Raw genomic sequence first — 25969 nt, 5'->3', positions numbered from 1 at the left:
TTCATATTTACTTACTAGGCTTTAATTAAAAACTACCAACTAAGAACAACTTTGAATACACACTTTCTAAGATGCAGTCACCTGCCATTAGGATAAATAATTTAAAGCTAGGAAGACTAAGATGATACACCTCTATTACAGAAAAAAATCAGGCATCCAGAAAATAGTCTACAAAGCCACATTTATTTGCACATGTACAGAACAGAGCAACAGATGTTGTTTTTCATACAAAATTATATAAAAACAGTATTCACCTTCATAGATACACCATACCACTTTAAGTTGTACTAAATACATTCAGAAAGCATTCTTGCGCGCACATAACATTGGCATTACGTAGTCCCAGGTAACTCCAACACTGCAATGTAGTTATTCCTAGTGGTATGAAGCGTACAAAGGTTAGTTTGCAACTAAAATAAAAACAATCCTGGTTGAGAAGTGAGCTGAAGTCTTTCCTCCATTGGCCATCAAAGCAAGGAGCATCATTAAACAGATTAAAAGTCTCCAGAACACAGATGCAAACATTACCCAAGTACCTGCAGAAGGCAGATAAGAGTGGTATTCCAGACTCTGACTTAGGCAGCTCATCCTGGTCAGTGTTAACATTTGCAATTATTGACTTAGAGGAAAAAAAAAAGTTCATAATACTAGAAGATAGAACTGTGTAAGAGTGTGTGATTACAGAAGAAAAAAGTATATAATCCAGCTGATTACTTTCCCTTCTTATCCAGCACTAGTGAGAGATTACTCCCTTTAATGGGACTTGAGATTCCCATTCTTGCAAAGAATAGAGGGGAAAAGTAAGATTATTGCAACATTGACTCCCTGCATATGTTTATCTAAAAGGAGAATTTAAGTGTCAACAGGACATTTCAATTTATTTAAAATGCACATTTATTTCTACAAAAAAAGTGTATGATACAGAAGTAGAAGTGATCACACCAACTTAAAGATTTATCTATTAAAATATACAGAGGATCTTAACGAGTACAGGATATTAAAAAAAAGATGCAAAGGAGTGTTAACCTTTTATTTTTACATTTTCAGGAACTTCACATAATTTTGATAGGTCACCTTTTACAAAATTATGTAAAAAGTACAAGAATGCCTGGTAAACAGTCTGCATTTTTTCAAAAGATTTTTTACAGCATGCAATTCTTAAGGCAGCCTTCTCCTCCTCAAAAGGAATCCTTTCACTCAAATCATCTTCTGCTGCAAAGATTAGGCTAGGGAAGCTTGGTCTCTTCTGTTAACGCCTTTTGTCTTTCCTGTCTGATTTACGGTCTCTTTCACTCCGTGACGTTCTCTTGCCTGACCGACTACTTTCCGATATAGACCGCTTCCTATCAGATCGTGAACTTTTATCCTTGGAGCTTTTTGCATCTCTGCTACCACCTTTTGAGGACTTGTGACTTCTATCTGCTCCTGATGCATCCCTCCGCTTCCTATCTGCACTCCTCCTGCGTTTTCTATCTCTGTTATGCCCTCTCCCTCTGCTTCGACTTCTACTTTCACTACTGGTAGAGCTACTGCTGCTACTGTCCCTGCTAGTAGTTCCACTTGTAGTGCTGCTGCTGCTAGAACTACTCCGACTAGTACTGCTGCCAGTGCTGGAACTACTTCCACTTGTAGTGCTGCTTGAGGTACTACTGGTACTACTACTGCTGCTACTACGACTATGACTCTTACTGGTTTTGTTCCTTGCCCTACCCCTGCTTCTACTTCTAGTCTTAGTTTTAACTTCTACACTCAGTGTCTGGCTCTGCTCAGTCTGTGCCTCAGTCAACTTTATGGACACCACAGCATTCTCATCTTTGTCTACTCGAGGCTCTCCATCCTGAATGGACTGAGATAACGGAGGTGACTGTGGTGGTAGCACAGACTCCAGCTGAGATGGGGCCTCAGCCTCATGTTCTGGCTTGGTTTCTGGTGCCTTTTCCTGTTTTCCTTCAGGTTCAGTTTCAATTTCTGGTTTGATACTTTTCTCCTTCTCAGGGGAAGGAATGTTACACACATTTCCTGGCTGAGCATCACACTCAGTTTCCGGTTCCACTTCTTTGCTATTTTCATTTTCTACGGGTTCTACACTATCTACCTCATTCATTTCTACCGCATCTTGCTCATTATCCACTGGCTGAACACTTTCACCTTCCTCTTTTGCAGCTGTGACCTCCTCATGCTGACCATCCTGCTGCTTGTCATTCTCCCTCACCTCAGGAGTCTCTTCTAGTTTAATCTCCATTTCATTTTTCTGTTCATCCTCTTCCTGTTCTTTCTCTGCATCACTATGCCCTGAACCTGCTTTTCCCTTTTCCTCCCCTGCCTCCTCCATTTCTACATCATTGTTCTGATTACCTGTCTCCAACTCTTCCACCTGCTGAGCCACCTTACCCTCTTCCTGCTCCTTGTTCTGTTGTTGCTTCTTTTCTTCAGTCTGCACCTCCTGCTGTTCTTTCTCCTTCATAGATTGTCTTCGGGGCCTCGCCTCCATCTTGTTAATCTGCTCTGCAAACTCATTGCGCCTGCTTTCAAAGAGTGCTGGAGAATAAATGCATAAACAGAAGTTTCAGACAGATAATCTACAGAAATCAGAGTCTATTTTCTCCTTAACTATGCACTGATAGTTATCAAATTGTTTTAACTTACAAATATTGCAATCCTATTTGTTCTGAAGTAGCGAGCTATTCATGCATAATGCAGAAGATTGCTGTGTACCTTACTCAAAGCAAAGGGGATGGTCAGCTCAGCTGAGTGTCAGAACAAGAGAACACTAAATCTAATCTAACAAAGTTTGACTTTGTTGGAATCAATCCAATCAACAGTATACCAAAATGCCATTTCAATTTCCTGTTACTTATATATAACAGGCATTAACAAGGTTATGGTTCCCAAGGTGAATCACAGACACGAGGAATCAGCAAAAAGCAGATTAGTATTGAAAATAATAATAATAATAAAAAAAAACTTTAATAATGTAAGCTATTCAGAGAGGTGAACTAGCTTCTTACTCCCCACCCCACAAAATGAGAAAATAAATTCTCAGTTTAATAAAAAGAACAGTAAGACTACCATCACCATGTAGTATTTTATATTGTTTTCCGAAAGGAAAATAGTCATCCTGTGAAACAGACAAATGAACACACATTAAGGTAATAAAAAACAAAACCAAAAAACCCACAAAGAAAAATAATCACAGAGTACTAGTGCTATGCTTAAGGAAAAGATTCTCAACTCCTTATAAAAACCTGTATTTCCCGGGGTCTTCAATCCACAGAATTTGTCTTTTCAAAACGAAGTTGCTGCACTGGCATACATCTGGGTACTGAAGTTAATATAAAGGACTAAATTTTAAACAAGTACTTCTGAGATTACATATATATCTCTCTTGATTCTTGTAAAAGAATCCAAGCACCCAACAACACTAAGTCACCAAAGGAGTAATATCGCCAAATTATGATGAACACCCATACAAGAACATACAGTTTGTCCTGACCATGAAATTACTGCATCGAAGCAGAAAGGCTTGAATTTGTTCAGCAAATACCAGAGGGAGTCAAAAAGTAACAGTCATGTATTACACGGACCACTTACCATTCATCTTTTTCTGTGACTCTTCCATCAGTTTTTGTGTAGCAGGACACATTCTGCCAGGTATGTAGAATAAGTGGGGTCTTGTCTTCGTTCTTATATATTTAATTATTTTAGCATTATGCTCATTCCATTCTTCTTGCTGAGAAAGAAAAATGTAAAATCCTTTGTATTTATAAAATAAAACAAACAAACAAACAAAAAAAACAGAACAAAACTACAACTCACCAACTGAGCAAGTTCAACCTTTTGCTCCAACAACCGCAGCTCTGTCTGCTTAGCGCGCCTTTCTTCAAACAGTTCTCGCCTTTCATTTTCAACTTGCTTTCTTTCTTCTTCTGCCTGTACTTCAAGCTTTTGTTCAATTTCTTGTCGCCTCTTTTGCTAAGGTAAATAAGGTAGTATTTAAGGTTTTTTTTTTTTTCATAGTTCAAGAAAATATTTAGCTTGGTCCAGTTAAAACTACTTACACTGTTAAAAGCATGCCTCAGAAGAAATTTGGACAGCTTTTGAATTATAACTAGTGTAAGAAAAGAGTGCCATTGCTTGCTGGCACAAATCTGTGTAATCTGTATGTGTGCATGTGCATACATGCTGTAAAAATATATGTCCCTATGGATTTCTATCTGCCTCAGGTTTACCATTCAATTTGCATTTGAACTTTCAAGATTCAACATGTTCTACCACACTACGACAAAAAAAAAAAAAAAAAAAAAAAAAAAGTAGATTTCAGAAGCTTTCTTTAAGAAAAAAAAAAGGGGGGTAGAAAACACGAACAGATTAGAGAAGCTTTACAAAAACAAAAAACAAACAACCCCACTTCTTCCCCCTCCCACCAAAAAAAGAAAGTCTACTAGCGTTTGCAGGAAAAAAAAAATAAAAAGAATATATTAGAAGTATTCACAATGCATAAAGAATTGTGATCCAGAGCTCCTCATTTACATATTTTAGAAAGCCACATAGAATTACACAACAGCTTTCTAAGACAAATATACAATTTAGCCTCTGGACAAAAATAAATAGGTGCGTCTTATGAAATGCCCCTGACCTCTCTGTTAATTAATAGTAAGATTGTATGTATGAAAAAACCATTGCCCATACAAATTCTCAGAGACATATGAAAATGAACAGAAACCCCACAAATTTGCTTTATACAAAGCTTTATAGGAGCTTCATATTATTGCTTTATAAGAGCCACTGGTTCACTGCCCTCCCTCTGCAACTGTTTCCTGCTCTAAAAGCAAGCAGACAACTGAGAACTTTGGTCCTCCTCGTGTTCTGCGCTACCAGTTAAAGAGAAAATGGTAGGACATCCAAATATTGCTGTGAAAGAAATCAATACCAACAGCAAGCCAGCTACGCTAACACCTCACTTCGAAAGGTTTAAATGTAAAGACTCTACAACTGCCTCCATTGCACAGCTGAAAGCAGAACTTCTCAGGAACTTTCACATACCATTTTTAATCTACAGGTTTTTTGAAGTTAAAAGATTTTTGAGCTACTATTAAGTTACGTAAGTTAAGAGTCTCCACAACAACCAACATTTTACTAAAAAAAGAATCCAGATACAAATACAGCAGTATAAACATTGCTGTATCATTTCTATCATGGTAACACTTTTGTAAAGTCACAAAATCCTTGGAATTCCTCCTATCCCCCAATTCAACTAAAATAAAACAACCCAAAAAAGCTATTTGTACTCTTACCAATTTATTACAGTTGCACTACCTGCAATTTGTGCCATATTGCTTTATTATTTACATTTTAGAATCTGATTAAACTAGAAAAACAAGTACCTTGTCAGTAGGAATGGAGGACTCCTGCTTAAATTTTTGAAGAGTGCCCATCAACAAGCCAAATATACGTCGATTCCTGAATAAAAACAAAAAAGTTGGAGGATCAGTTTAAGTACCAAGATTTTTAGTTGCATTAAAAAAAAAAAAATCAGAGAAAGTTTTCCAGCTCAGAGATGTTTATTTTTAAAGGCTCAGTATCACTCAAGGCCATTAGCAAGGGAGTATGTACTGACCATGCCAGCAGGCTGGGATATAATTTGCAATGACATATCATGTTTTGCTTAGGAGCTCACAGCTCTTAACCGTAACACAGAAGAGTTAACACTGCAAGATTTTTGTCTGTAAAGAAAGTAAAACTGAGTGAAAAATTAAAACATTCTGAAAACAAAAAGTACTGAAGAAATGGCTAAGTAATAGAATATAAGAATATAGCATTGGAAGGTCCCGGTATTTTCCGAATGACATGAAAATCTGTTTCTTCACAGAAAGATCTAAGGAGAAACGAAGCATCAGGACAGTGGAAAACTGTCTGTCACTGCCTAGCAATGTGATCAAGCAAGAATTACTTTCATTCACAACACAGAACAGAGAGAAAGTGAGGGGAGTGGGGGGGGGGATCCACCCATGTGGTTAAGAAGCCTTCATCCAGTTATGTATTTTGAGAAAACTTTCTTAAATAAGTAAAATCATTCAATGAATTCCCTCCTTCTGAATAACTAACTTGTTGCATTTCACTTATTTCCTTCCTATTAAACAGGATAATGGCCATACAAGTCCTGTATGGACGACATTTGGAATCTGTGGCGGAATCAGTTAGTGTAGGTATAAAACAAGCACCAGGAGAGCTGAAGATTGTAGTGAATAAGGTCTAAGAGGATGTATACAGAAAAGCAATTTAGCAACCACTCTTTTGAATAGGACTAGACCTCAGCCAGAACTTTTAAGAGTTACTCTAATACAAATAAAATACAGGGAAAGTGGTGATACGAGTGTAAGCAAGAGGAAACTAAAGAGGAGTAGGTAAAAATGAAGATCAGGCTATAAACATTATAGTAAGCATGAGAACAGTAACAGACAACAGGACTAATCTTTAAAAAACACCCCTCCTTTTAAAAGCCATACAAAATATCACTTGTAACTGAAAAAAAAGTTGTTTTAAAAACAGTGCATCTTATCTAACTGCATAGACAACTGAGGAAGAAGCAACTACTTCAGGACACTTTTATACAGTTTTCTATTATGCAAAGCACAATGGAGCACATGTCCCCCAGATTCAAATTCACTTTTTGTTTCCTGTTCTAACAGGCCAAAATGTTCATTAATTAATGAAGCTATAGGTATTTCCGTCAAACTTGGAGACAATCAGTTGCACGAGCAAATATGATTCCTGCACATGGCCTGAGAAACAGAATCACTATCATTTACAGAAAATTTACATGAATCTTCTCATAAGTTAAGGGTTAACACATTATTCAAGTTCATACCACTACTGTACCTCTTCAGCACTATCTGACACAGAAGAAAATCTATATTATATTTTTAAAATTCAAAGTTGTTTGTGCTAGCACTCAGAATTACCACATTAGTGCGGAGAAGGCATTTTTGCATACCTTTGCTTTCCTTTCTCATCCATATTTTGATCCTGTATAAGGTCTCGACGTGTTCGCTCTTTGGAGGTAGCAACAACAGAGGATGGCAACGCTGGCTACAAGGGAAAACAAGATCCTTGTTAACCTTCCAGTTAAGAGTCCCTCTTCCTGCATAACTCACCTTTGTCATGTGTTACCTTTTTAACATCATCATCCTCTGCGTCGCTTTCATGGCGTGATTCTCTTCTTGTCCGACGTTCTCCACCCAGCCTGAAAAGTAAAAGTAGCTTTACTGGCCATCAAAAAAACAAGATAGCAACTGTTCTAATGCAGGAAAAATATTAATCAGCATATCTACTCAGAAGGACTAACATCTCCAACAAAATCTCCCCGTTACTCTGAAGGTAAATGCATGACCGATACAGTTTTTTTTTTTTTCTTTTAAGTACAGAAGCTACTCCTAGTAAAAATCAGCGTGGCAAGTGAGAGAATGCATGACCAAGTAAAGCAGAACACTCTCTTGGTATCATATTTAAAGTCTTAGAACATCTTTGCATTTTGTTCATTGATTTTAACATTTGTCTCTTTTTCAGAATCTCAAAAATGGTTATACCTTTAACAGCAAACTGGAATACCTTAAATACATAAAGATTTGTAAATCAATACGGTTTTTCATATTACCTATCTAAATTACCTGAGTAGCCACTCAGCCACAAAACAAGTTAGAGAGGGATCAGAGCACTTGAAGGAATCAGGGTTCCAACAAACAGCTAGATAACAAGTTAAATATAGCTTATTTTCAGCTCTCAATCTCTCAGTTCTCAGCTTTGTGGCACAGCACTTAACTACCAGCAATGCCAATTTCGCAGGATGCATGTGAAAGCCAGCCCCGCTTCCCTCCAGAAGGGCACAGGAGCATGTAATTGTTCTGGGAACAGATTTCACTATAACCAGATCCACAGCTGATGAATCTGCATTGAAATGCAAAAGCTTGAAATCTAACTCTGTTGTCACATTCTGTGCATTCAGTTTATTGAAAGGGAGGTCTCAGCTATACTTTATCTACTCAGGCCTGTTGTACAACAAGTCTGGCTACTAGGCACGATATGATGCTGTAGACTATACACCAAATAAAACAAAAAAATGCAAGGATCTTTATCAGATTTTTAAAATTTGGTGACTGATTCTATAAATGTATTCAGAAAATCCTTTTGACTACTACAGTTTGCAATAAAGATCTGGCAGGTGCAAGCAGAGTTATCTGCAAGACCAACAAGAGCTTTTTTTTTTTTTTTTTTTTAAAAAAAAAATCAAAAATGCACAGCTTTGTTTCCCCAGAGATTTCCTGCTTCAAGTGATACAAAAGACAGCATGATCTCTTAAGTACACCACAGAAACGAGTTTAATATTTATTCCACCTCATTCTAGTATTTTATACATATTCTAACTGCATACAGCAGCATACAAAAAAGATACACTGCTATAAACTACGGAAAAAAAACCCAACCATAGTCAAAAGCTGCCACTCAAAAGTATTTCCAGCAAGCCTTGAACGTGTGAACTCTAAAGACAGTTATCACAGACATTAGTAATTAACAATAACTGAATCTAAATACTTTAAAATTACAAACTTTTATTCTGATAGAGCAAGTTCTTTCCATCACTGTTTGCACCCACCTATTGGTTGCACCTTCAAGATCCCTCTGCTTGGCTGGGGGTCCTCCTCCACTATCCGAGAATCCACGCCTACAAAGAAACCACTTGTGATCTCAGAACATCTCAGGCTAATCCCAAGGCACAGGTCCACCTTAAGCCTACACAATCAAATTGTCTTTTTGCCTTTGTGGCAATGATACAACATTGATTGTTACTTGAAAATATCACCATTTTCCTGTTATTATAACAATACAGCAGGCACGCATGCTGTTTATATGCCTACTTATTTAAACCTGAGCTTTTGTCCCTGTTTGAATGAGCAGCTGCTGTCAAAGAAGCTGTCCCATCAGGTTCAAATGTTCATATTAAAAAAAAAAAAGTGCATTAAGTCCTAACCAACAAATTAATATTGCAATTAGGCAAACATTCACTCAAAAAGAATTAGAATACAACTACCTTTTTTACTCTACTGGAGGAGAACAGAGATGAGACCACAACAACACACTAGCTCTTTACTTATATTTGTTTGACATAGTGACAAGTTTCTGGTTACAGTAAAAATTGTTTAAAACTCCTGCCAACTTCAAACCTTTCTGTTCCACCGGAAACACCCAATACCTTCTCAATGTCCATGAGATCTGAGTTTGAACCAATACAAAGAAATAAGGTCCCTGAGATCACTGCCTCCTCTCCCTCCCCCCACCCCAACTTCCAGTCCCATTACAGAAAACTTTAGGGCAAACCACCAATTTATCACAGTGTCCTATAACTTTGAATGAAAAGAAGCTTCAAATTAGGCTGTGACATAACCCCCACTGCCCTCTCAGGCTGCCCATTGCCTCCGTACAGCACAAGGGCCCTGGGTGGCTTGCAGCAGCAAGGCGACCGAGAAGTGGAACGCGGGTGACCGACCCCGAGCGCAGCGCCGCGGCTCCTTACCTTAGCAATAAGCTCCCGCGCCCTCTACCTCCACCAGGGCCTGAGAGGGCGAGCAGTCTGCTCTGAGGGGGCCTGCGGAGAGAGCGCGAGCCCTTAGCCAAGAGCCAAGACCCGCTCCGCGCCCGCCCCCCCGGCGGCGCCCGCGGCCATCGCTGCGGCCTCGCGCGTCCCTTCCCGCCCCGCAGCGGGGAGCCCCGGGCCGCGCGCGCGCGCGCCTCACCTCACGTCATTGGGGTCCCGGCCCGTGAGCTTGCGGATGTTCTCGTCCACGTGCTTGAGGCTCTCCTTGGCCTTCTCGAGCTGCTCCTGCAGCGCGCGCACCGCGACCGCCATCCCGCCTGCAGCGCGGCCTGCACAGCGCCCCGCGCAAAGCACCGCTGGGTAACGGGCTGGGGCGCTCCGCCCGCGCGCGGCCCCGCAGCCAATAGCGCCGCGCCTCTCGCCACCGCCCGCCAATAGTGCCGCGAGCGGGAGGAAGGACCCGCCCCACGGCTGGCGCTGGCGGGAGGCACCTACCAATCGCAGAGCTCACCCGCAGAGTGACAGCTTCACTAACCAACGGCCGGAAGCCACTGCCTGCCATAGCTAGAGGCCGCGGCAGGACCCCTGAGTGACATCGCGTTTAGCTAATGAACACTCACCGCGTCATTTCCCTCTGGGCCAATCACAAAGCCTCGCGGGCTCTCGTCCTCGCCCACTCGGGACGAGCTCCCTCTCCCCACTCGCAGAGGGTCCCGCGGCCACCCGCGCGCGGGCCAATCACCTCCCCGCTACAGAGCCCCGGCAGCCAATAGACGCGGGCGTTACTGAGCGCGCCGCGCCAAGTCACGGCGAGGCCGGCTCCGCGCTCTCCCCTGCGCCCCGCAGTCCCGGCTCTGTGGCGGGGGCGGAACCGGCCGGTTCTGCGCTCAGAGGCGCTAACGGTCCCCCTGGGCTGACCTGCCTTTTAGTTGTCTAAACCCTTATTAAAGAAAAGCCTCTCTTGTATACGGTCACTTTTGCTGGGGGGTGGTGGTTCGGCCCCGAGAGCCTGGCGGGTTCCCCCTTCACAGGAAAGGGCGTCTCGAGGGTCCCCTGCGGCGCCGAGGGCAGCGCCCACGAGCCACCCTCTCGCCCCCTCGCAGGCCCGAACCGCTGGCGGCGGCGCGGGGCAGGGGCGGCCGCTAGCGCGGGGCGGGACCGCGAGGGCGGCGCGGGCACGGGCGCGCTCCGCCGCGGCGCGGAGATGGCGGACGAGGCGCTCTTCTTGCTGCTGCACAGCGAGATGGTGGCCGGGCTGTATCGGGCCGTTGAGCAGGGCGACGGGGTGAGTGAGGTTGGCCCCTCCGCGAGGGCCGCCCGGCAGAGGCGGCGGCCGGAGCCGGCCCCGGGGCTGAGCGGCGGCTGCGCTTGTGTCTTGCAGGAGAACGGGCGCTGCATCAGCAAGCTGGAGAACATGGGCTTCCGCGTGGGGCAGGGCCTCATCGAGCGGTGAGTGCGGCCCCGCCGCCCCCCGGGCCCGGCCGAGGCGCGGCCTGGAGCGCGCGGGCGGCCGCAGGAGGCGCCTTCTCCCGCTTTTGTTCCGCCAGGAGGCGGGCGGGGCGGCTGGCTGCTCCCGATCCTCAGCGAGCCCTTCTGAATCCTTAACGAGTCCTTCGTGTGCAGGCCCAGTGCCTCTATTTCATGTTTCCTGCTCTCGGTGTGGTTTCCTGCGAGATTTTTCGCTACTCTAGTAGTTGCCTCTCTGATTTATGCCTTAAATACATGACTGGCTACTCCTGGATTTCCTCTTTTCCTAGGGCACTCTGAGTCCTTGCTGTTTTGTAGCTGAGCCCGTTACTTTCTTGTCTCTGTGAGCACTTTGGGGATGTGCCGTGGCTTGCTGAGCATCTAATGTCGGTGCCCTCTTTTCGGCTCGAGCTTCAAGTCCTGATTTTGGGGAATAAGGCAATGCTCTAGTGCTTTATAAACACTGAGGAGGAGAGTAGAGAGAGGGCGTTCTGAAAAAAGTATGGAAAGAGGTTCCTTCCTAGGAAACTGGAAAAAGTATCATGTGTTTGGTAGTGTGCATTAGAGCTTTCACTCATAACTCAAGGAGCCCTCTGAGCTACAGGAAATGCATTTGCTTTAGGTTATTATTTAAAGCAACAATAAATTGAGAAAAAATGAGTCCTTTGTATCCTTCTATATTTCAGCCATTCTTTAATGATCATAAAATTCAAAACCACTTACTCTGCTATGCTGTTGCAGATACTAAGGTAACACCATGTTGCTCTTAAACTACAGTGCATGTTGAAAGCTGAGTGATGCTAAAATGACATTACGCAGTAGTCCAAACACTTAATTTCTGTGACAGCCTCAAAAGTAGTGTTGCACAATGTCATTTTTGGAATTTTCTTTTTCTACTTAATTAGTTAAATTGTTGTGTGCCTTCATTATTAATGTATTTCCCATTTATCTCTTAGGTTTACAAAAGATACTTCCAGATTTAAGGATGAATTAGATATTATGAAGTTTATTTGCAAAGACTTTTGGACAACTGTATTCAAAAAACAAATAGATAATCTCAGGACCAATCATCAGGTACTAATGCTGTAGGATAAGATTTAATTTATAAAAGTAGCAATGCTGTGTTTGTCTTGTTCTCAAATCAATAAAAACCACATAATGTTCTTTATATGTTTTCTTTAAGCGCAGTGATTTTTAAGGTTCATTTTATCGTATAGTTTCAGAATACAGTTCATTAATGCTCATTTATTGAATCTATTGAAAAGATTAAATGTTTTCAATTTTATAAGCGCTAGTTATTGTAGAGCTAAACAAACCAAGGTGAACAGGACAGTAATAATTACAGTTTATCAGTTTATATAAGCTGATGACTTTTATATAAAATTATCAACTTGTATAACGACTTTCTTTTTTGTGCATCTCTGAATATGTTTTTGTGAAATACTAATTGAGAGAGTGAGATGCCAAGTATTTAACTAGAATGGCTTCCTTAAGGTCACTTTTGCATTTGAAGATTACTTACATCAGCAATTGAAAAGCTTAATTGCATTCTGTTCAATTTATTTTTCTGTGAGAAAAAACTTCCCTTCAGATTTGCATCTTGGTGATACTTTACTGTATCTATGTCCTTTACCATATTAACTACCACAGTTCTTAAGATCAAAATAACTTTCTGAGTTCTATTACTAGAATCAGAAATTCTTCTCCTTTTCAGTAACTTGATTTTCTTACAGCTGTCGTCTCCTTGTACCAAAACAACGACAAAAGAATTTTTACATAGATATGTCCAAATAACTAATTTCATTTTTTTTCCAGTGTATTGTTTTCCAAGCATAACTTTAAGAAACAATAATATAGTTAGGGATATTTTTTGAGTAGAAAGAAAACTAATATTCAGTCTAAATCTCAATGCTATATGCATCCTTAATTTCATTTCTAAGGTTATAAAGGTTTAAAGGTTTAAAACTGCACAATCATTGTTAAAAAAAAATCAGGTTTACAGTAAGCTATGCTGCCTTCATACTTCATTTATTTAAAATACAAATTATAATGTGCCACAATATATTAACATTGAAAGCACTGGACTTTTAAAAATGTGATAATCTTCTGAGTGTTTTCACTAAAGAATGTACAAGCCTCGCTGAATTTCAGAATTGTAAGAGTCAATTTCATACCTAAATGAAGATTCAAATCTAAATATAAAGGTCAGCATATACTTTATATATTAACAAAGACAATCTGTCTAATACGGAGCTTTTGTTCCTGAGCTCTGAGAATACTCTTCCAAGAAAAATGTGAATAAAAATTTTTAGAATTGACTGATATAAGTTGTATTTTTATTTACAGGTCCTGGTGTTTAAATATGCTTTCTTTGACATATCATAAAGTAAGAAATACAATTTAAATTTAGATCACATTAACATTTTTTTTCAACTTAAAAATAATTATATTGTATCTACAGATAAATTAATAGAATGTTGATTAAGTATTACTGGCTATGCTACCAAAGATTTTGTTTGTTTGTTTTTGTGTGTATTTTTTTAATAGGGTATTTATGTACTTCAAGACAATAAATTTCGTCTCTTGACACAAATGTCCGCAGGAAAGCAGTATTTAGAACATGCACCAAAGGTACCCTTCATATTTTTTTCTAGATAACCACCAGTTTGATTTGCATTGTTGTTGCCTATTGCTATTAATGTTAAATTTTGGAATTAATCTCCAAAAAGGCAACAAATTTCATCTCCAACAACAGTGGTTTTAAAAATATAGCTTGTTTCAAGACAGTGCATTTAAGGTATGATTTTAGTTTGAGTTACTCAGTGGTAAAAGATGGTCAGACTTCAAGGTGAATATATCTGAGCTGATATTCAGACTTTGTGTGCAGTTAAGGAAGAAAATCTTGCTGCTATCACAGATTCATTTTCCTGCTTTGAAGTTGCTTTCCACTTGCTTTCTCAAATTTTCCAAGAGAAATTTGGAAGGCACATAATTATGCAGAACAAACCTTAGGGATGTTTGGATTATTTAAAGAGATCTTCTACCAATTAAAAATGGTTTTATTTATGAATTCTGAATTATTAGTATGATAGTTGAGTAAAATAATATCAATGCCTCTGCAGAACGTCTGAGCAAGGGCTTTGCCTTGAAATAGGTATAAAAAATGGGGCACTCGGTTTTATTCTTATTATTTTTTTGAATTCTTGCTCTTTTAGATTTAGTCATCATGGCTGCAGGCCTTTATCTTTGGAGATTTTTTTCATATGACATTTTTATATTTTGATATGATATTTTTCTATTTGGCACCATGTATTTGTAAATTTTTCTGCAGATCTCTAGTCTTTGTATTCTAAGGAGATTAGACTTATGCAGTAATGCAATCCTGGACTGTTTCCTTCAGTGTCTTTAATACCCATTGCAAATTTCAGTCAAATTATAGGGGTAACAGTCTCAAGAATAAAAAACTCCTAGCAGTCTAATGAAAGTAGAAGGAAGAGACTCAAAATGGTGCCTCTACGAAGGGAAATCTATCTACAGCTTCTATCTACAAGAGGTGCTTATAATCCTCTAAGTGTTGGGAAAGAGTTTACACTTTAGTAGATATGGGACATCCAGTCATGACACATGACCAAATATCCCCCATATTTCATAATTCCTACTAGTCATACAACTATTATCTTGAGGACTGTAACACCTATTTTGAGCAAATCATTGGAGTCCAGTTAATGCATCTCAAATGTGAATTTACTCCATAAGTTTTATATTGTTTAAACGTTAAATACTGTTTTAACCACTTACTCTCAAAATTCTGCAACAAGCTTGATCCTGGAGATTTCTTTAAAGTGTAATTTTGTTTAGTATCTAGCATTTACCTGTGGACTAATCAGAGGAGGCCTATCCAATTTGGGAATAAAGAGCATTGTAACAGCAGAAGTTTCAACGATGCCAGCATGTAAGTAGATCTCAGAGTATTCGGTTGTTAGCTCGCTGGAAAACTTGCCTCATCCACTTAATTTCTTTCTATGAATTTATCAAAGTGGGATGAATGGGAAGGTTTTGGTCCAAAGGGCCCTATGTGAATCTCAGGACATGGCTTGACACTCAATACTGCTGAGACAATTCTTGTATAGGAGGGGGAACCTCCATGTTATTAAATGGAAAGCAAACCTAGAAAGTTATGTTTACATTTGGAAGTATTAAAAAGATAAATATGTGAAAGTAAAAGACTACTTGCACAAATGAAGATTAAAAATAACAAGGTGGAATCCACTGTAACTACCAAAGTTGATTAAGATAGATTAAAAAATTTCCACAGGCTTTGTACAAATTTTAAGCTGACAAAACTGTTCTAATGTGGGACACTGATCAATGTAAAAGAAAAACTAAATTTTATATTTAAATTTATATAATGTCTAGATTTTTCACTGTTAAATCATAAGACAGGAATGTTCTGTGTGTTCTTTCTATTTTTATTTATTTTAACAAAATAATTTGGAAGAAAAAAATCTTCGAAAAATGACCTTGATTATTTAATTTACTTTTATTTTTCTTCACAGGTAAATTCCAGGTGATGATACAGAAGATGTAGAACATTTTCCAGTCAGGGTATCTACCTTAATCTTTTGTGTATGTGAACTCAATATCTTGATTTTGCTTTATTTTGTGTAGCTTGGTAAGTTATAGCTGGTTCCAGCAAAACTGCTATGTTATATAATAAAAGTCCATCAAAATAACACTATTCTCACCTCTTGGTATGAAATTAATTCTGTACCAAGATATTAATGTTCATTACAGTAAAAACCATCAGCTCAAAGCTTGCACCAAAGATTTGAATTGGTCAAACAGTACTTATGGAAGACCAGGGGCATGTTTTAAGAACTGAGCAAAAGATTGACCGCGACTAACTTGGAGTAAAAACCTGTTGTCTTTTGTGGCACCTAACATGACTGCCAGACTGTTCCCTTTCCTTTTTGGCTCCCAAGTTTAAGGCAGCAATTGCTATCAACACATGAACCCACAGCTTTCACTTACGATGTTCAGTGGGGCCTCAGTTCCTTGGCTATGGGAATGATACCAGGTGGCTGTAGAAAAGAGAAAACTTCCGTATAGTTAAGAAGTATTTCCCGCCTCCTGAAAATTCATAGCTGTTCCTTTTGCTTCAGGAGAATTTTTCAGCTAAGGTCAACTGCTACTGGACAAAGGAAATTTGTTTTAGTTTGTTATGCATAATTTCAATATTAACTTAATTGTTTTTAATTGCTAGCTACAACTCACTTCTGTAATGAGTATCCCCAGGAAGATGGTTAGGCCTGCAAGGAGCTGTAAAGGCACCACCAAGACTCTGAGGACATTGGGGTTTGCTAAATACTTCTTGTTACAAGATTTGCATAAGAATACTTATCTTGTTCTAGGTAAGCATGAGAAGATCTTGTTTAAACTACTTTTAATGAATTTTGCTTGAATCTTTTCTGTTGATAAGTTCAGGCTTTATATATTTGAAATGAATGATGATAGAAAGTTGATGGTGTTGCTGAGGCTTACAGTCCTTAGGCAGAAGTTTAAGAGTGCCTTGTCTTGTGGAAGCGATTCATTTTGGTGCTTCTTTAAGAACAACGAATATAGGTTAAATAGAGAAACGAACATGTTAGCACAGCACCTCTCTCTGTTATAACTTTTTTTGTGTTGGAAGTAGGTTTTCTAGTTGCATGGTGGGCAAGAACAGCAGAAACTTCCCTAAGCTCCAGAGAGGTTGGAAGCCCATAAGGAGCCCATCCTTTTCTAGATGGTTGTTATAAGCTGACAAACTAAGGCTTATAAATGTGATAACCAGGGGTTTATTATACTTGAACTTAAGATGCAACCAAGTTCTGATCTTTTTAGGTACTGTTACTGTTAGTTCATAATAGTTCTAGATGATAACCTTACAGTTTGGGAAAGCCCCTAGAACAGAAGTTGGAGCAGAATACTGTCTCACTGCATACACAGAGAAAAGTATGTACTCTGCTTTGGTACTCCAGGAGGATCCAGCTTTTATAATCGTACAAAGATGACAGGAATGTTGTACCTTTCCTCTGTAATTTGCCTTATTATCTAAAATGGATGGACATTTTGACAGCAGATTTTACACCTCTGCAACTGAAAGACATTCAGTAATGACAAGATTGAATTATATCTCTAGAATGAAAGTCAAGCAGGTATTACAATTCATCTTCATTTTATACTTGACCAACTGTTAAGACAGTGCCACTAACTTTAAGACTCTACAACAATTTATTGATAACCAATTGGTCATGCACTTTAAGAAAATAAAGGAGAAAAAAAAAAAACAAGAGGGACTTAATTGAAGCTTACTACTGGGAAATTACTGAATATAAATGTGCTGTACCAACACAATTTATTGTTCCATGAGCTTTTTAGTTGTGGAATATAATGAGAACCCCAGAACTCACAGAACAGATGCTGAAAGTTGTGTTAAATGTATGAAGTCAAATAGGTGAGGCAACATGGTTGTCAAGACACCATAAAGAAAACACATTTGTTCCATTTAATAAAAGTTTCTCTTAACACAGCTGGAGTCAGTGCTCTTTAACTTTTACTTGTTTCTCCATTATTTTATTAAGAAATAATTAATTATTATCTGAAAAGTCATACCACCACTTCCTTTTACATTTTACTAAATGATTCAGTAACTCAGGACCTAAAGTTGAACTGCTTAGTACTTAACATTGATTTTTCCAGCTTCAGCTTTTAAGTAGTTCCCTACAGTCAGGCAGTTGTAAAACACTATGAAAAAAATGTTCAAGAAAACTCTTTTAAAAGAGACTTTATTGTTTAAAAAAAGCCCTCAACAGCTGAGTCTTAGATTAAAAAAAAAAAATCATTTGTGATTTAGGTTCACTTTAAACTTCCACTAAAAGTCTTTGCCTGAGGGCAGTGCTACTCAGCTTGTAGAAAACTCCAATGAAGAGTATAGTCTTCAGAGATGGTAGCTTGAGAGATGACAGCTGACACTTTGACCATTTTCAGATCATGATGGTTTTTGGAGACACTGTTAAAGATCTCTTGTTACAGGTCAGCCTAAAATCAGCTTATTTGTGTAGCTGTGCCACATGCATTCTCATGAGGATATTGTGAAGGGCTGGTATAGTACATGAGGTCTAAACCGGGCAGCATCTTGCTTTAACCCTGATAATGCAGGTTGCACTACAGACCACAAAGGTGGTGTTCCCAAAACAATCTAGGAGGGCTCATCAGCCAAATCGCGTTGATCGAAGTACCTAGTGGAGAGAAGCAAAGTAGGGTAAGAACCCTCTCATGCAATATCCCCTCTACTTTTTCTTGTTAGTATATTTACTTTCAAGCTCTTATTTTAGAGGATTTTCATATTTATGTCTCTATAGTTCAGAGCTCTCATTTCAAGAAAATGATGAGTTTTGCTTACCCTTAGGTTAATTTTAAGTCCTTTTAGCTTAGTATATTTGGTACCTTAACCCAGAGTCCTTTTTTTTTTTTTTTTGAGTTCTAAAAGAATCTAGGGGTAATCATGCATTTATTCTGAATATCCTTTATTGTTTTAGATAGAATTTGCATTACCTACTAACTAAGCAGATCATCAAGTTCAAAGCTGATATTTGTTCTTCATTCCTGTTCTCCTGAAAGAGAAATAAATCAGAAAAGTTCATCCTATTTCTGTCCAAAAGAATAATGTAGAACCCTTTATTCTTGATCAGATTTAGCACATGAAAAACAAGTCCTCTGCACAATGGTAAATTAAAGCTTACCTCTAGTACTCTAACTTCAGAGCATCGTCTTGCCAGTTGTCGAATAAGTGAATGTGCTTCAGGTAGCAAAGGTTTTTCAAGGCATGCCAACAGTGCATAAAGCCATCTACCCTGTGTGGATTTAAATAAAAATAACAGATTTTTAATTATGCGTACTTCCTTGAACTTTATAGATCTCAAAATCAAAACTGCATTTAAGTACTACTGTCAGTACTGAAAGGTTCCGACAGCCAAATTAGGTACTGCTTAGTTGACTTCTATCTCTAGATAAGCTTTTTGTGAGGTTTAAATATCCTGATATTATTGTTTGGAATACTTGCCAAGTTACCAATTAATTCTTCCAATATTAAAGTCAGCACAAAAAAAAAAAAAAAAAAAACACTTAATATCCAAAAGATTGTTGCTTAGCTATTAGTTGTTAACTTCACACATTGTGGAAAGGCATTCTTAAAGACACCATGTATTAAATCAGATCTCTCTGAAGCTCACTCTTTCAGATAAGCTTTAAATTAGTTCTGTAGCACTGAGAAAAGCTTTTTTGCTTTCCACTTCACCAATGTTTGTGGCTTTATAAACCTAACTTTTGCTACTAGCATAACTTACTAATTAGTTACAATGTCTAATGCTTGCACTGGCTTTTCTCGTAGGAAAGAAGAATCTTCTCTCCTGTAGGAACTACAGGAACTAAGATTAAACATACACACGCTCCACAGTCACTAAGAAATCTGTCCTATAAAGAACAGATTATGAAAGGTCTTTACATAACTAAAACGTAGTGCAACTTTGTTAAATATTTATAGGAATAATCCTGTATTACTCTAATTTTGTGGTACTGAATAAAATTCAATTGACCCTTGTCTTTTGTAGATAGCCAACAATACATAACTATTTAGGGGAGTTATGGCAAAACTCCGCATTAATGTGTAATTTCTTATTATCTGTTGCCACATTAACACAGTGGAGGTCTTTGGTCAGTGCTACATAAGTAAAATCAGAACTTGTTTCTGCCTGCAGATTACCACGCATCTCCAAACTGAGAGGCAAATGTCAGTATATGAAACTTGTAGCACCCGGAGAGCTTTAACTTCTTTGAACAAAAGCTGCTCTGGTCTGATAGTTTTCTCTCTCCATGCTCACCTAAACTTGCAGATGGAGTTAGCAGGGTAAGAAACAGAGGAGGACTATTAACAGTAGCCAGTAGATCTGTATCTGCTGCATTTGTAATTAACCTTCCAAAAATGCTCTGAATACCATTTAAAGTATCTGATCAAGTTTTTAAAGTGACTAAATTACAGTACATACATTTGGAATTTACCCCTTGCTTAATGTGTTCATGTGCAAATAGAATAAATCGAGCATTACCAGTTCTGGAGTAAATTTTTTCTCTCCAAACCAGTTTATCAGGTACTCCAAGACACTGGTTACTGTTGCCTTCAAAAGAGGAAGAGAAACAGACTATGCAATACCTGCAAAAACTTGCCTTGTTGTCCTTTTATCTAAATGATTTTGTATATTCAAAAATTGCAATTGCTTCTTATACAATGTTGGCATTTCTACTCCACTGTGTTTCTACATAGTGCTTTATACAAGTTGAAGTTATATACAAGGGCAAATTAAGTGTCAAAGCAGCAGTTCCAAGGAAGAACTTAATATAAAAGAAAGCCATTTTCTGTGTTAATAGAACTTTAGACTAGACAGGCATATTATGAAAGAGATTTACCTTCCTATTGATTGTTTGCTTACGTATAAAAGTAACTACTAGAAAACACAGTAGTAAGAAAGATAAATCTGATTCTTCTATTCTTGCTACATATGTAGAAGTTTCACAATCAAACTGAAGGATTGCTCTTAAAACACCAAAAGAGAAATCTTAAATACTTCAAAACACATAATTGGGCAAGAAATAAGAGATTAAGGTAAGTATTCTATAAAGAAATCAGAAAAAGTAAATATAGTAAGTGTTAATCGGTAAAGACATTTGTAATTAAATTTGAGATAATGGTTGGGTAATCCTTGTAAACATGAACTGAATAGCAGTTATAATAAACATAATAAAAACCTCCTCTAAAACAGAACAAAACAGTTCTGCAACAGATGGAACATGAGAAGTAATAATTTATGCAAAGATGCTGTACTATAAGAAGTTGGCTTACCTGATTCATTCTGCTTACAATACTTAGCAAAGGAGGAAACCCCATCTAGAAAAAAAAAAAAAAAAAGTCCGGAAAACTCAGCATCAGAAACATACTTTTGGTTTGATTTAGAATTTGCTAATATTTTAATGGGATGTTCAGGCATTTGTTGTGATGTTCATTAAAAATCCTCCAAGTTCAAGATAAGGTCAAGTTTGACATCAAAGATTTTTGTCTTAAACATAGCAGAAATAGCATGCTTTAAAAAAATGAGTGAAGGACATGCTATAGAATAGCAAGTACACAGGGAAAAAACATTGCCACCATTTAACAAGGTTCTACAGCAGACTATGCAAAAAGCTTTTTCTTCAGTTAGCAACTCAAAATTCTGCTTTTGCTGGTAACTGATTAAGGAATTCTTCAATTTTCTGACAGAAGAAATATAGACTTATTCCCAGCTTCACTCAGCTCCCACTTTCAAGGCAAGAATAGAAAGAGACTCTAAGTGCTCGCCAGAGAGCCTACTTTCAATTCAGTACAAAATGGTAACAAATAGTAGGAGTTACTCATGAAAAACGGTGGCAGAAAATTAAACAGAAGACCTATACCCACCTTTATATAATCAATTCCTAGATTTTCATTATCAGATAATGTATCTATTTCTGAGTATAATCTTTCACCCAGGCAAAACTTTTTCCAGCCTTCTTCATCCTCTGATTTTGGCTGAAGTAAATAAAAATAAGTAAAAATTGTGAAATATTGCTGGCTTAAGGACACTTAAAAGCAGCTTTGATACTATTCAGAAATAGTATCAAATGAATTTAACTACTGGAAAAAATGCAGAAGTTTTGATAAGTTTACTTACCATAGTAACATTGCTGTCCAAATGTTGCGACCGCCAGTGATTTCTGTGCTTGTTCACATTCTGAGGAATTAGAAGAGTGCCTAATCATAGTTTAGTTTTTGCAGTATTTTTAGACTAGCCAAAATCATTCTTATTTGCTTTACTTTTGTTTCATAACTATTAAGATGACATCCCATATTAAAAAGGCTGCAAGTCTCTAAAACTACATTTTGCCATGCCCTCTATATCTAACTTGCTGATACTGTTCTTTTTTGAAATAATGTTAAAGATGAAGGAATTTTTCAGTCTACAAAGCTTTGAGTAGAACTAATAATCTCTAATAAATCTCTTGATATCCTGAGCTTAAGAGCAAAATAACTGAGTTAGTCCAAAAGCACATGTAAGGCCAGTACTGTTTCCAACACTGGCCTATGTCACATACCTACAGAACTGTTAGAAAGAAGGAAAGCCCACTTTCCTGGTGTATTTCTTTTACCTGCAGTGGATTCCATATAAGACACAAAGGGGCTTTATTGATAGTTTCCTGTATTGAGGTATAAACCTTTGGTAATGAAAGTTTTCTTTGTTTTCATTCCAGTTACTTAATAAGTAATAGCTACTAAATTGACCACTAAAATTACTATTAGCCCGTAATACTATAAATAAGAGGATATGCTTCTCTAGCATCATGTTTGAACAAGTGACTTGATATTCTTTTTGCTCTTAAGTAGTTTTTTAGGATATTCTCATACTGCTCCATGTTAACTGTCATAGATGGAGAGGATGAAATTAATTAATGTGTGAAAGAATATCTGTACAATGATAGATGCAAATTTCTTCTAAACTCTCAGATTATGTCTGACAATATGTTTGTGATACCGTGTAGGATCAGGGGCTAGCTACAGCAGTTCTGCTAAGTTCTGCTACAGCAGCTTCAGTGCAATTGATTATGATATGAGTTAATTTAGGTACCTCTGAAATGTCATACCAATGCACTGAATGTGTCTTCAGCTGCATTGGATCTTTCCTTTTTTTTTTTTTTTTCTCCTCCATTTTTTTTCATTTCACAGTGAGATTTAACTGTGAACTGTGGATAGAGAGTGACTGATCAATTCTCCATCTTAGTTCTATCATTTAAAGGCAAGATATAAATGTGGTAGGAAAGACTTAAGTCTGTGCACGTTACAACCCTACAAATACATTTTACCAAATCAGTAATTCTCTCCATAATGGATCCCTGCAGTGTCACCAGGATGCTCAACAACAGTGTATTCCATCTACATGAATCTTGTTGTGGTTTAGAATCTTTTTCAGTTATTGATGAGTTCTAAGTTTTAATATAACTGCATAACATCAAGATTTTTGTCCTCCCTCAACTATGCCATTTAATTTACATATTTTTGCTATAGTTGAATTAATTTTAACCCATCTATCAACACTTTTGAAAGAGTTTCATCAAAAGTTTAAAGCTACAAAGTTGCACGCTCATATTTAAGTGTTAAAATAGTTACCTATTATAGAATATTATAACTTTATGAAGGATAGGATATAGGAAGGATAGGATATCCTCCATAAAGCAAAGCTGTTCTATCTAGACAATGCAAGCTGAAAATACCTCCCTGCACCATTTTGTACCTGACGAACAGCTGAGAAATTGGCCACTTGCTGCTGTTGCCATTTGAGAGATGGAGAGTATCCTTCAGGAGCAGGCTGACATCCAGAAATCTAAGGAAACATTGGCAATAATTATAATGTAAAGAAAGCTTTATTAAAAAAAAAAAAGTCTTTAAGAGCTAGAGAATCAGCAAATATTTACTATCAGTATTTAGTAAGAAATACTTCTAGAAAAGAATCTTTCTACAAATATTTAAGAGTGGTAGTACAAAGAGATGAGCCAAATGCAGAGAATGGTCACAAGAGTGACATAGTCATATATGCCAGAGAACATTAAAAAAGTACTTTTTAGAAACTTTTTTTGAGCAGTCCAATAGTAAAATGTCAGATCATGCAATTTCTGATAGAGAAAGACAAACTGTTGCTTGAACTATTTGGAAGTGGGGAAATTAAAAGAAAAAACAAGACTTTCAGAACAGAAAAAGACTGCTTGAGCAGCTAAAAAAAATGCAGTAAAATATCCTACCAAAAAGGGAAGTAGTAGTTTTGGAATTTCATCTAATGTTAGTAAAGCTTAGCTGTCTTTATTATACTTACTTTTAACACTATATATAGTGCATATATATATATAGAATATATACTATATATTATATAGTGTTAAAAGCATAATAATATACACACACATATATAAAGCTATGAGTATCTCTTTCCCAAAACTTATACAAGTTTTATGAAAAAGTGTTAATAAAGCTTAATGCAATATTTAATTTCCCCAGGCAGTAAAGCACTACTGTATATGAAATAGTATAGATAATATCAATTTAAAACAGCTATAAAGATTGATGTCATCCAACAGTTCAACAATTGTCTCTTCAAACCTATGGGTTTCACTGAATTCTGCAGGTGCTTTTATTATCCTGCATCTTTTTAATTATCCTATTATCCTAGATTAACATTATCTACTGTTTTATTTAGGCCAACTATTCCAAACAATTAATATAGAAATCTTAGTATTAACATTTTTTTTTGCTATTTTTTCTGAAAGCCTCTTAGGTGCAACACCTCTCAGACTTACTGAAATGCTTACTGTCTGTTTCTTCCTCAATTTTTTGGGGTCTATTTGTGCCACAACCACATCTGGGCATTGAGCTGCTTCGAGCCTACCAAACAAAAGCAAACGGTTACACTTTACTCCTGTATTATACATGCCAAATGTCTCTGAAGTACGGCACCTGTGCAACCTCTAAAGCACGATTAAAAACAACGGAACTGTCTACACCAGCAGTTCTTAGGGAAGGCAAAATTCGAGATATTTTTCATGTATCACAGGGGTGGGTGCTCTCCGTTTGCAGACCCTGGCTCGAGGCTCGCGCCGGGTGCGAGGAGCCTCGCGGGGAGCGTGATGAGTTTTTCCGTCCCTCTGTCGTCCCCCGCTACCGGCCCGGGCTCCGTCCCGTCCCTCCCCGCGGCGCTCACTGCACACGCCGGAGATACTCCTGCGGTGTCCGGGGAGGCACCGTGGGGTCGAAGTCCTCGGGCAGGTCACAGTCGCCCACGGGCAGCAACCGCGGCATCAGCTCCTCCAGCGCCGACTCCATGGCGGCGACGCGCCGCTGCCGGCCGCTGCGCATGCGCGAGCGCCGCGCGCTGCTCTCGCGAGACTGGCTGCTCGTGGCGCCAGAGGCGCGCTCCGGGCGCCATGTTGGTGGTTGCTTGCGTGGCTTCTCGCCACGTCGGAGCGTGGCGGAAAGTGGCTGCTCCTAAGTGCGGAGCAAATAAAGAGCAGGAGGATAAAGCACTTGAATGCTGTATTAAAAAGTTACTGATAGGGAAAATGCCTATCTATATATTTGTTTCTCCCAGAAGTTCTGTGGTGTGCATCTGTTTCATCTGTTCGATACCACTTACCATCCATACAGTAGGGCTAAACTATTCTGACACAGTTTTTCATTTTTTTTCTTCCTTTACAAGACTGTATTTCAGAAGTTCTGAACAAACACCGACACTAACTCCGCCTCCCCACTGACTTGTATTTGTTTTAAGCTGCTTCCAGAACCACTTACGTGTAGCAAGGTGTTTTAACTTGGCAACCTGGATCTAACTTCCTAGTTGAGTGTGCGACAAGCACAGTCATTGCTTGAAACAAGACTTGCTTAGCTGAAACTGCAATGATAATTCTGGAAAGGTTGACCAGTGGTGTGGACAAAAATTCAGGTAAGTTGAGCTGAAAAACAAAACAAAACAAAAACAAAAACAAAAACTTTTGTAATATTTAGAACTTCCCTTTGGCATAAAGTCAAAAACTATGAACAGAAAGACATTCTACAGATATAAATATATCTTAAATATAAAATATTCTTTAGGTGGTTTGCTGGTACAATCCTACTACACTTTTAAAACTGAATATTTTGAATTATTACAGGTCATCTTCCTAGTATAACAAAATTGTTTCTAACAAGTCTGACCAACAGTGCTGATGTGGTATCTGTCAAAATGGACTCAGTGGAGGAAAAAAAGAAGAAGAAACTGGAAGATAAAAGAA

General features: G+C 38.3%; 3 protein-coding genes across 5 annotated transcripts; 1 reads left to right on the top strand and 2 right to left on the bottom strand.

Annotated features, from left to right (window-relative positions):
* Positions 1 to 164: 164 nt before the first annotated feature.
* PNN (pinin, desmosome associated protein) lies at positions 165 to 9944 on the bottom strand. Of its 2 annotated transcripts, none has more exons than XM_088529212.1 (9): positions 9789 to 9944; positions 9569 to 9640; positions 8651 to 8719; positions 7171 to 7243; positions 6995 to 7089; positions 5379 to 5460; positions 3817 to 3972; positions 3592 to 3730; positions 165 to 2538 (listed from the first exon to the last, which is right to left on the bottom strand). In XM_088529212.1, exons 1-9 carry the CDS (start codon positions 9899 to 9901, stop codon positions 1250 to 1252), a joined length of 2088 nt encoding a protein of 695 aa, XP_088385338.1. In that variant the 5' UTR covers positions 9902 to 9944; the 3' UTR covers positions 165 to 1249. The 2 variants fall into 2 exon arrangements, with proteins under 2 accessions (XP_088385338.1, XP_088385339.1); XM_088529213.1 differs by having other exon boundaries at positions 5385 to 5460.
* Positions 9945 to 10788: 844 nt separating this feature from the next.
* TRAPPC6B (trafficking protein particle complex subunit 6B) lies at positions 10789 to 16467 on the top strand. Of its 2 annotated transcripts, XM_088529279.1 has the most exons (7): positions 10789 to 10874; positions 10971 to 11038; positions 12013 to 12130; positions 13604 to 13687; positions 14915 to 15008; positions 15613 to 15661; positions 16320 to 16467. In XM_088529279.1, exons 1-6 carry the CDS (start codon positions 10794 to 10796, stop codon positions 15642 to 15644), a joined length of 477 nt encoding a protein of 158 aa, XP_088385405.1. In that variant the 5' UTR covers positions 10789 to 10793; the 3' UTR covers positions 15645 to 15661; positions 16320 to 16467. The 2 variants fall into 2 exon arrangements, with proteins under 2 accessions (XP_088385405.1, XP_088385404.1); XM_088529278.1 differs by lacking the exon at positions 16320 to 16467 and having other exon boundaries at positions 15613 to 15808.
* A 1808-nt stretch (positions 16468 to 18275) lies between these two features.
* Positions 18276 to 25041, bottom strand: GEMIN2 (gem nuclear organelle associated protein 2). Its single transcript, XM_010227253.2, has 10 exons — positions 24904 to 25041; positions 24503 to 24587; positions 23449 to 23538; positions 21835 to 21894; positions 21582 to 21692; positions 20991 to 21035; positions 20200 to 20268; positions 18838 to 18948; positions 18650 to 18708; positions 18276 to 18333 (listed from the first exon to the last, which is right to left on the bottom strand). Exons 1-10 carry the CDS (start codon positions 25023 to 25025, stop codon positions 18294 to 18296), a joined length of 792 nt encoding a protein of 263 aa, XP_010225555.2. The 5' UTR covers positions 25026 to 25041; the 3' UTR covers positions 18276 to 18293.
* Positions 25042 to 25969: the final 928 nt, after the last annotated feature.

The sequence above is a fragment of the Tinamus guttatus genome, unplaced genomic scaffold (assembly GCF_059628265.1).
Source record: "Tinamus guttatus ecotype Peru unplaced genomic scaffold, ASM5962826v1 Tinamus_guttatus_pri_ptg000327l, whole genome shotgun sequence".
Taxonomy (NCBI): Eukaryota; Metazoa; Chordata; class Aves; order Tinamiformes; family Tinamidae; genus Tinamus; species Tinamus guttatus.
The sequence above is the reverse complement of the archived record's forward strand: the minus strand, read 5'-3'. Positions and strand labels throughout refer to the sequence as shown.

Excerpts from the sequence above, each read along its gene's own strand:
- GEMIN2 (XM_010227253.2), bottom strand. The coding sequence starts at position 25,025 with ATGGAGTCGGCGCTGGAGGAGCTGATGCCGCGGTTGCTGCCCGTGGGC. Across the intron at positions 21,036-21,581 it reads TAGGAATTGATTATATAAAG|ATGGGGTTTCCTCCTTTGCT; the intron begins GTGGGTATAGGT and ends TTTTTTTTCTAG. Across the intron at positions 20,269-20,990 it reads TTGTAAGCAGAATGAATCAG|GCAACAGTAACCAGTGTCTT; the intron begins GTAAGCCAACTT and ends CCTCTTTTGAAG.
- PNN (XM_088529212.1), bottom strand. The coding sequence starts at position 9,901 with ATGGCGGTCGCGGTGCGCGCGCTGCAGGAGCAGCTCGAGAAGGCCAAG. Across the intron at positions 9,641-9,788 it reads CGGGACCCCAATGACGTGAG|GCCCCCTCAGAGCAGACTGC; the intron begins GTGAGGCGCGCG and ends CTCTCTCCGCAG. Across the intron at positions 3,973-5,378 it reads TTCCTACTGACAAGGTACTT|CAAAAGAGGCGACAAGAAAT; the intron begins GTTTTTCTAGTT and ends TATTTACCTTAG.
- TRAPPC6B (XM_088529279.1), top strand. The coding sequence starts at position 10,794 with ATGGCGGACGAGGCGCTCTTCTTGCTGCTGCACAGCGAGATGGTGGCC. Across the intron at positions 11,039-12,012 it reads GGGCAGGGCCTCATCGAGCG|GTTTACAAAAGATACTTCCA; the intron begins GTGAGTGCGGCC and ends TTTATCTCTTAG. Across the intron at positions 15,009-15,612 it reads AGTTTCAACGATGCCAGCAT|GTAAATTCCAGGTGATGATA; the intron begins GTAAGTAGATCT and ends TTTTCTTCACAG.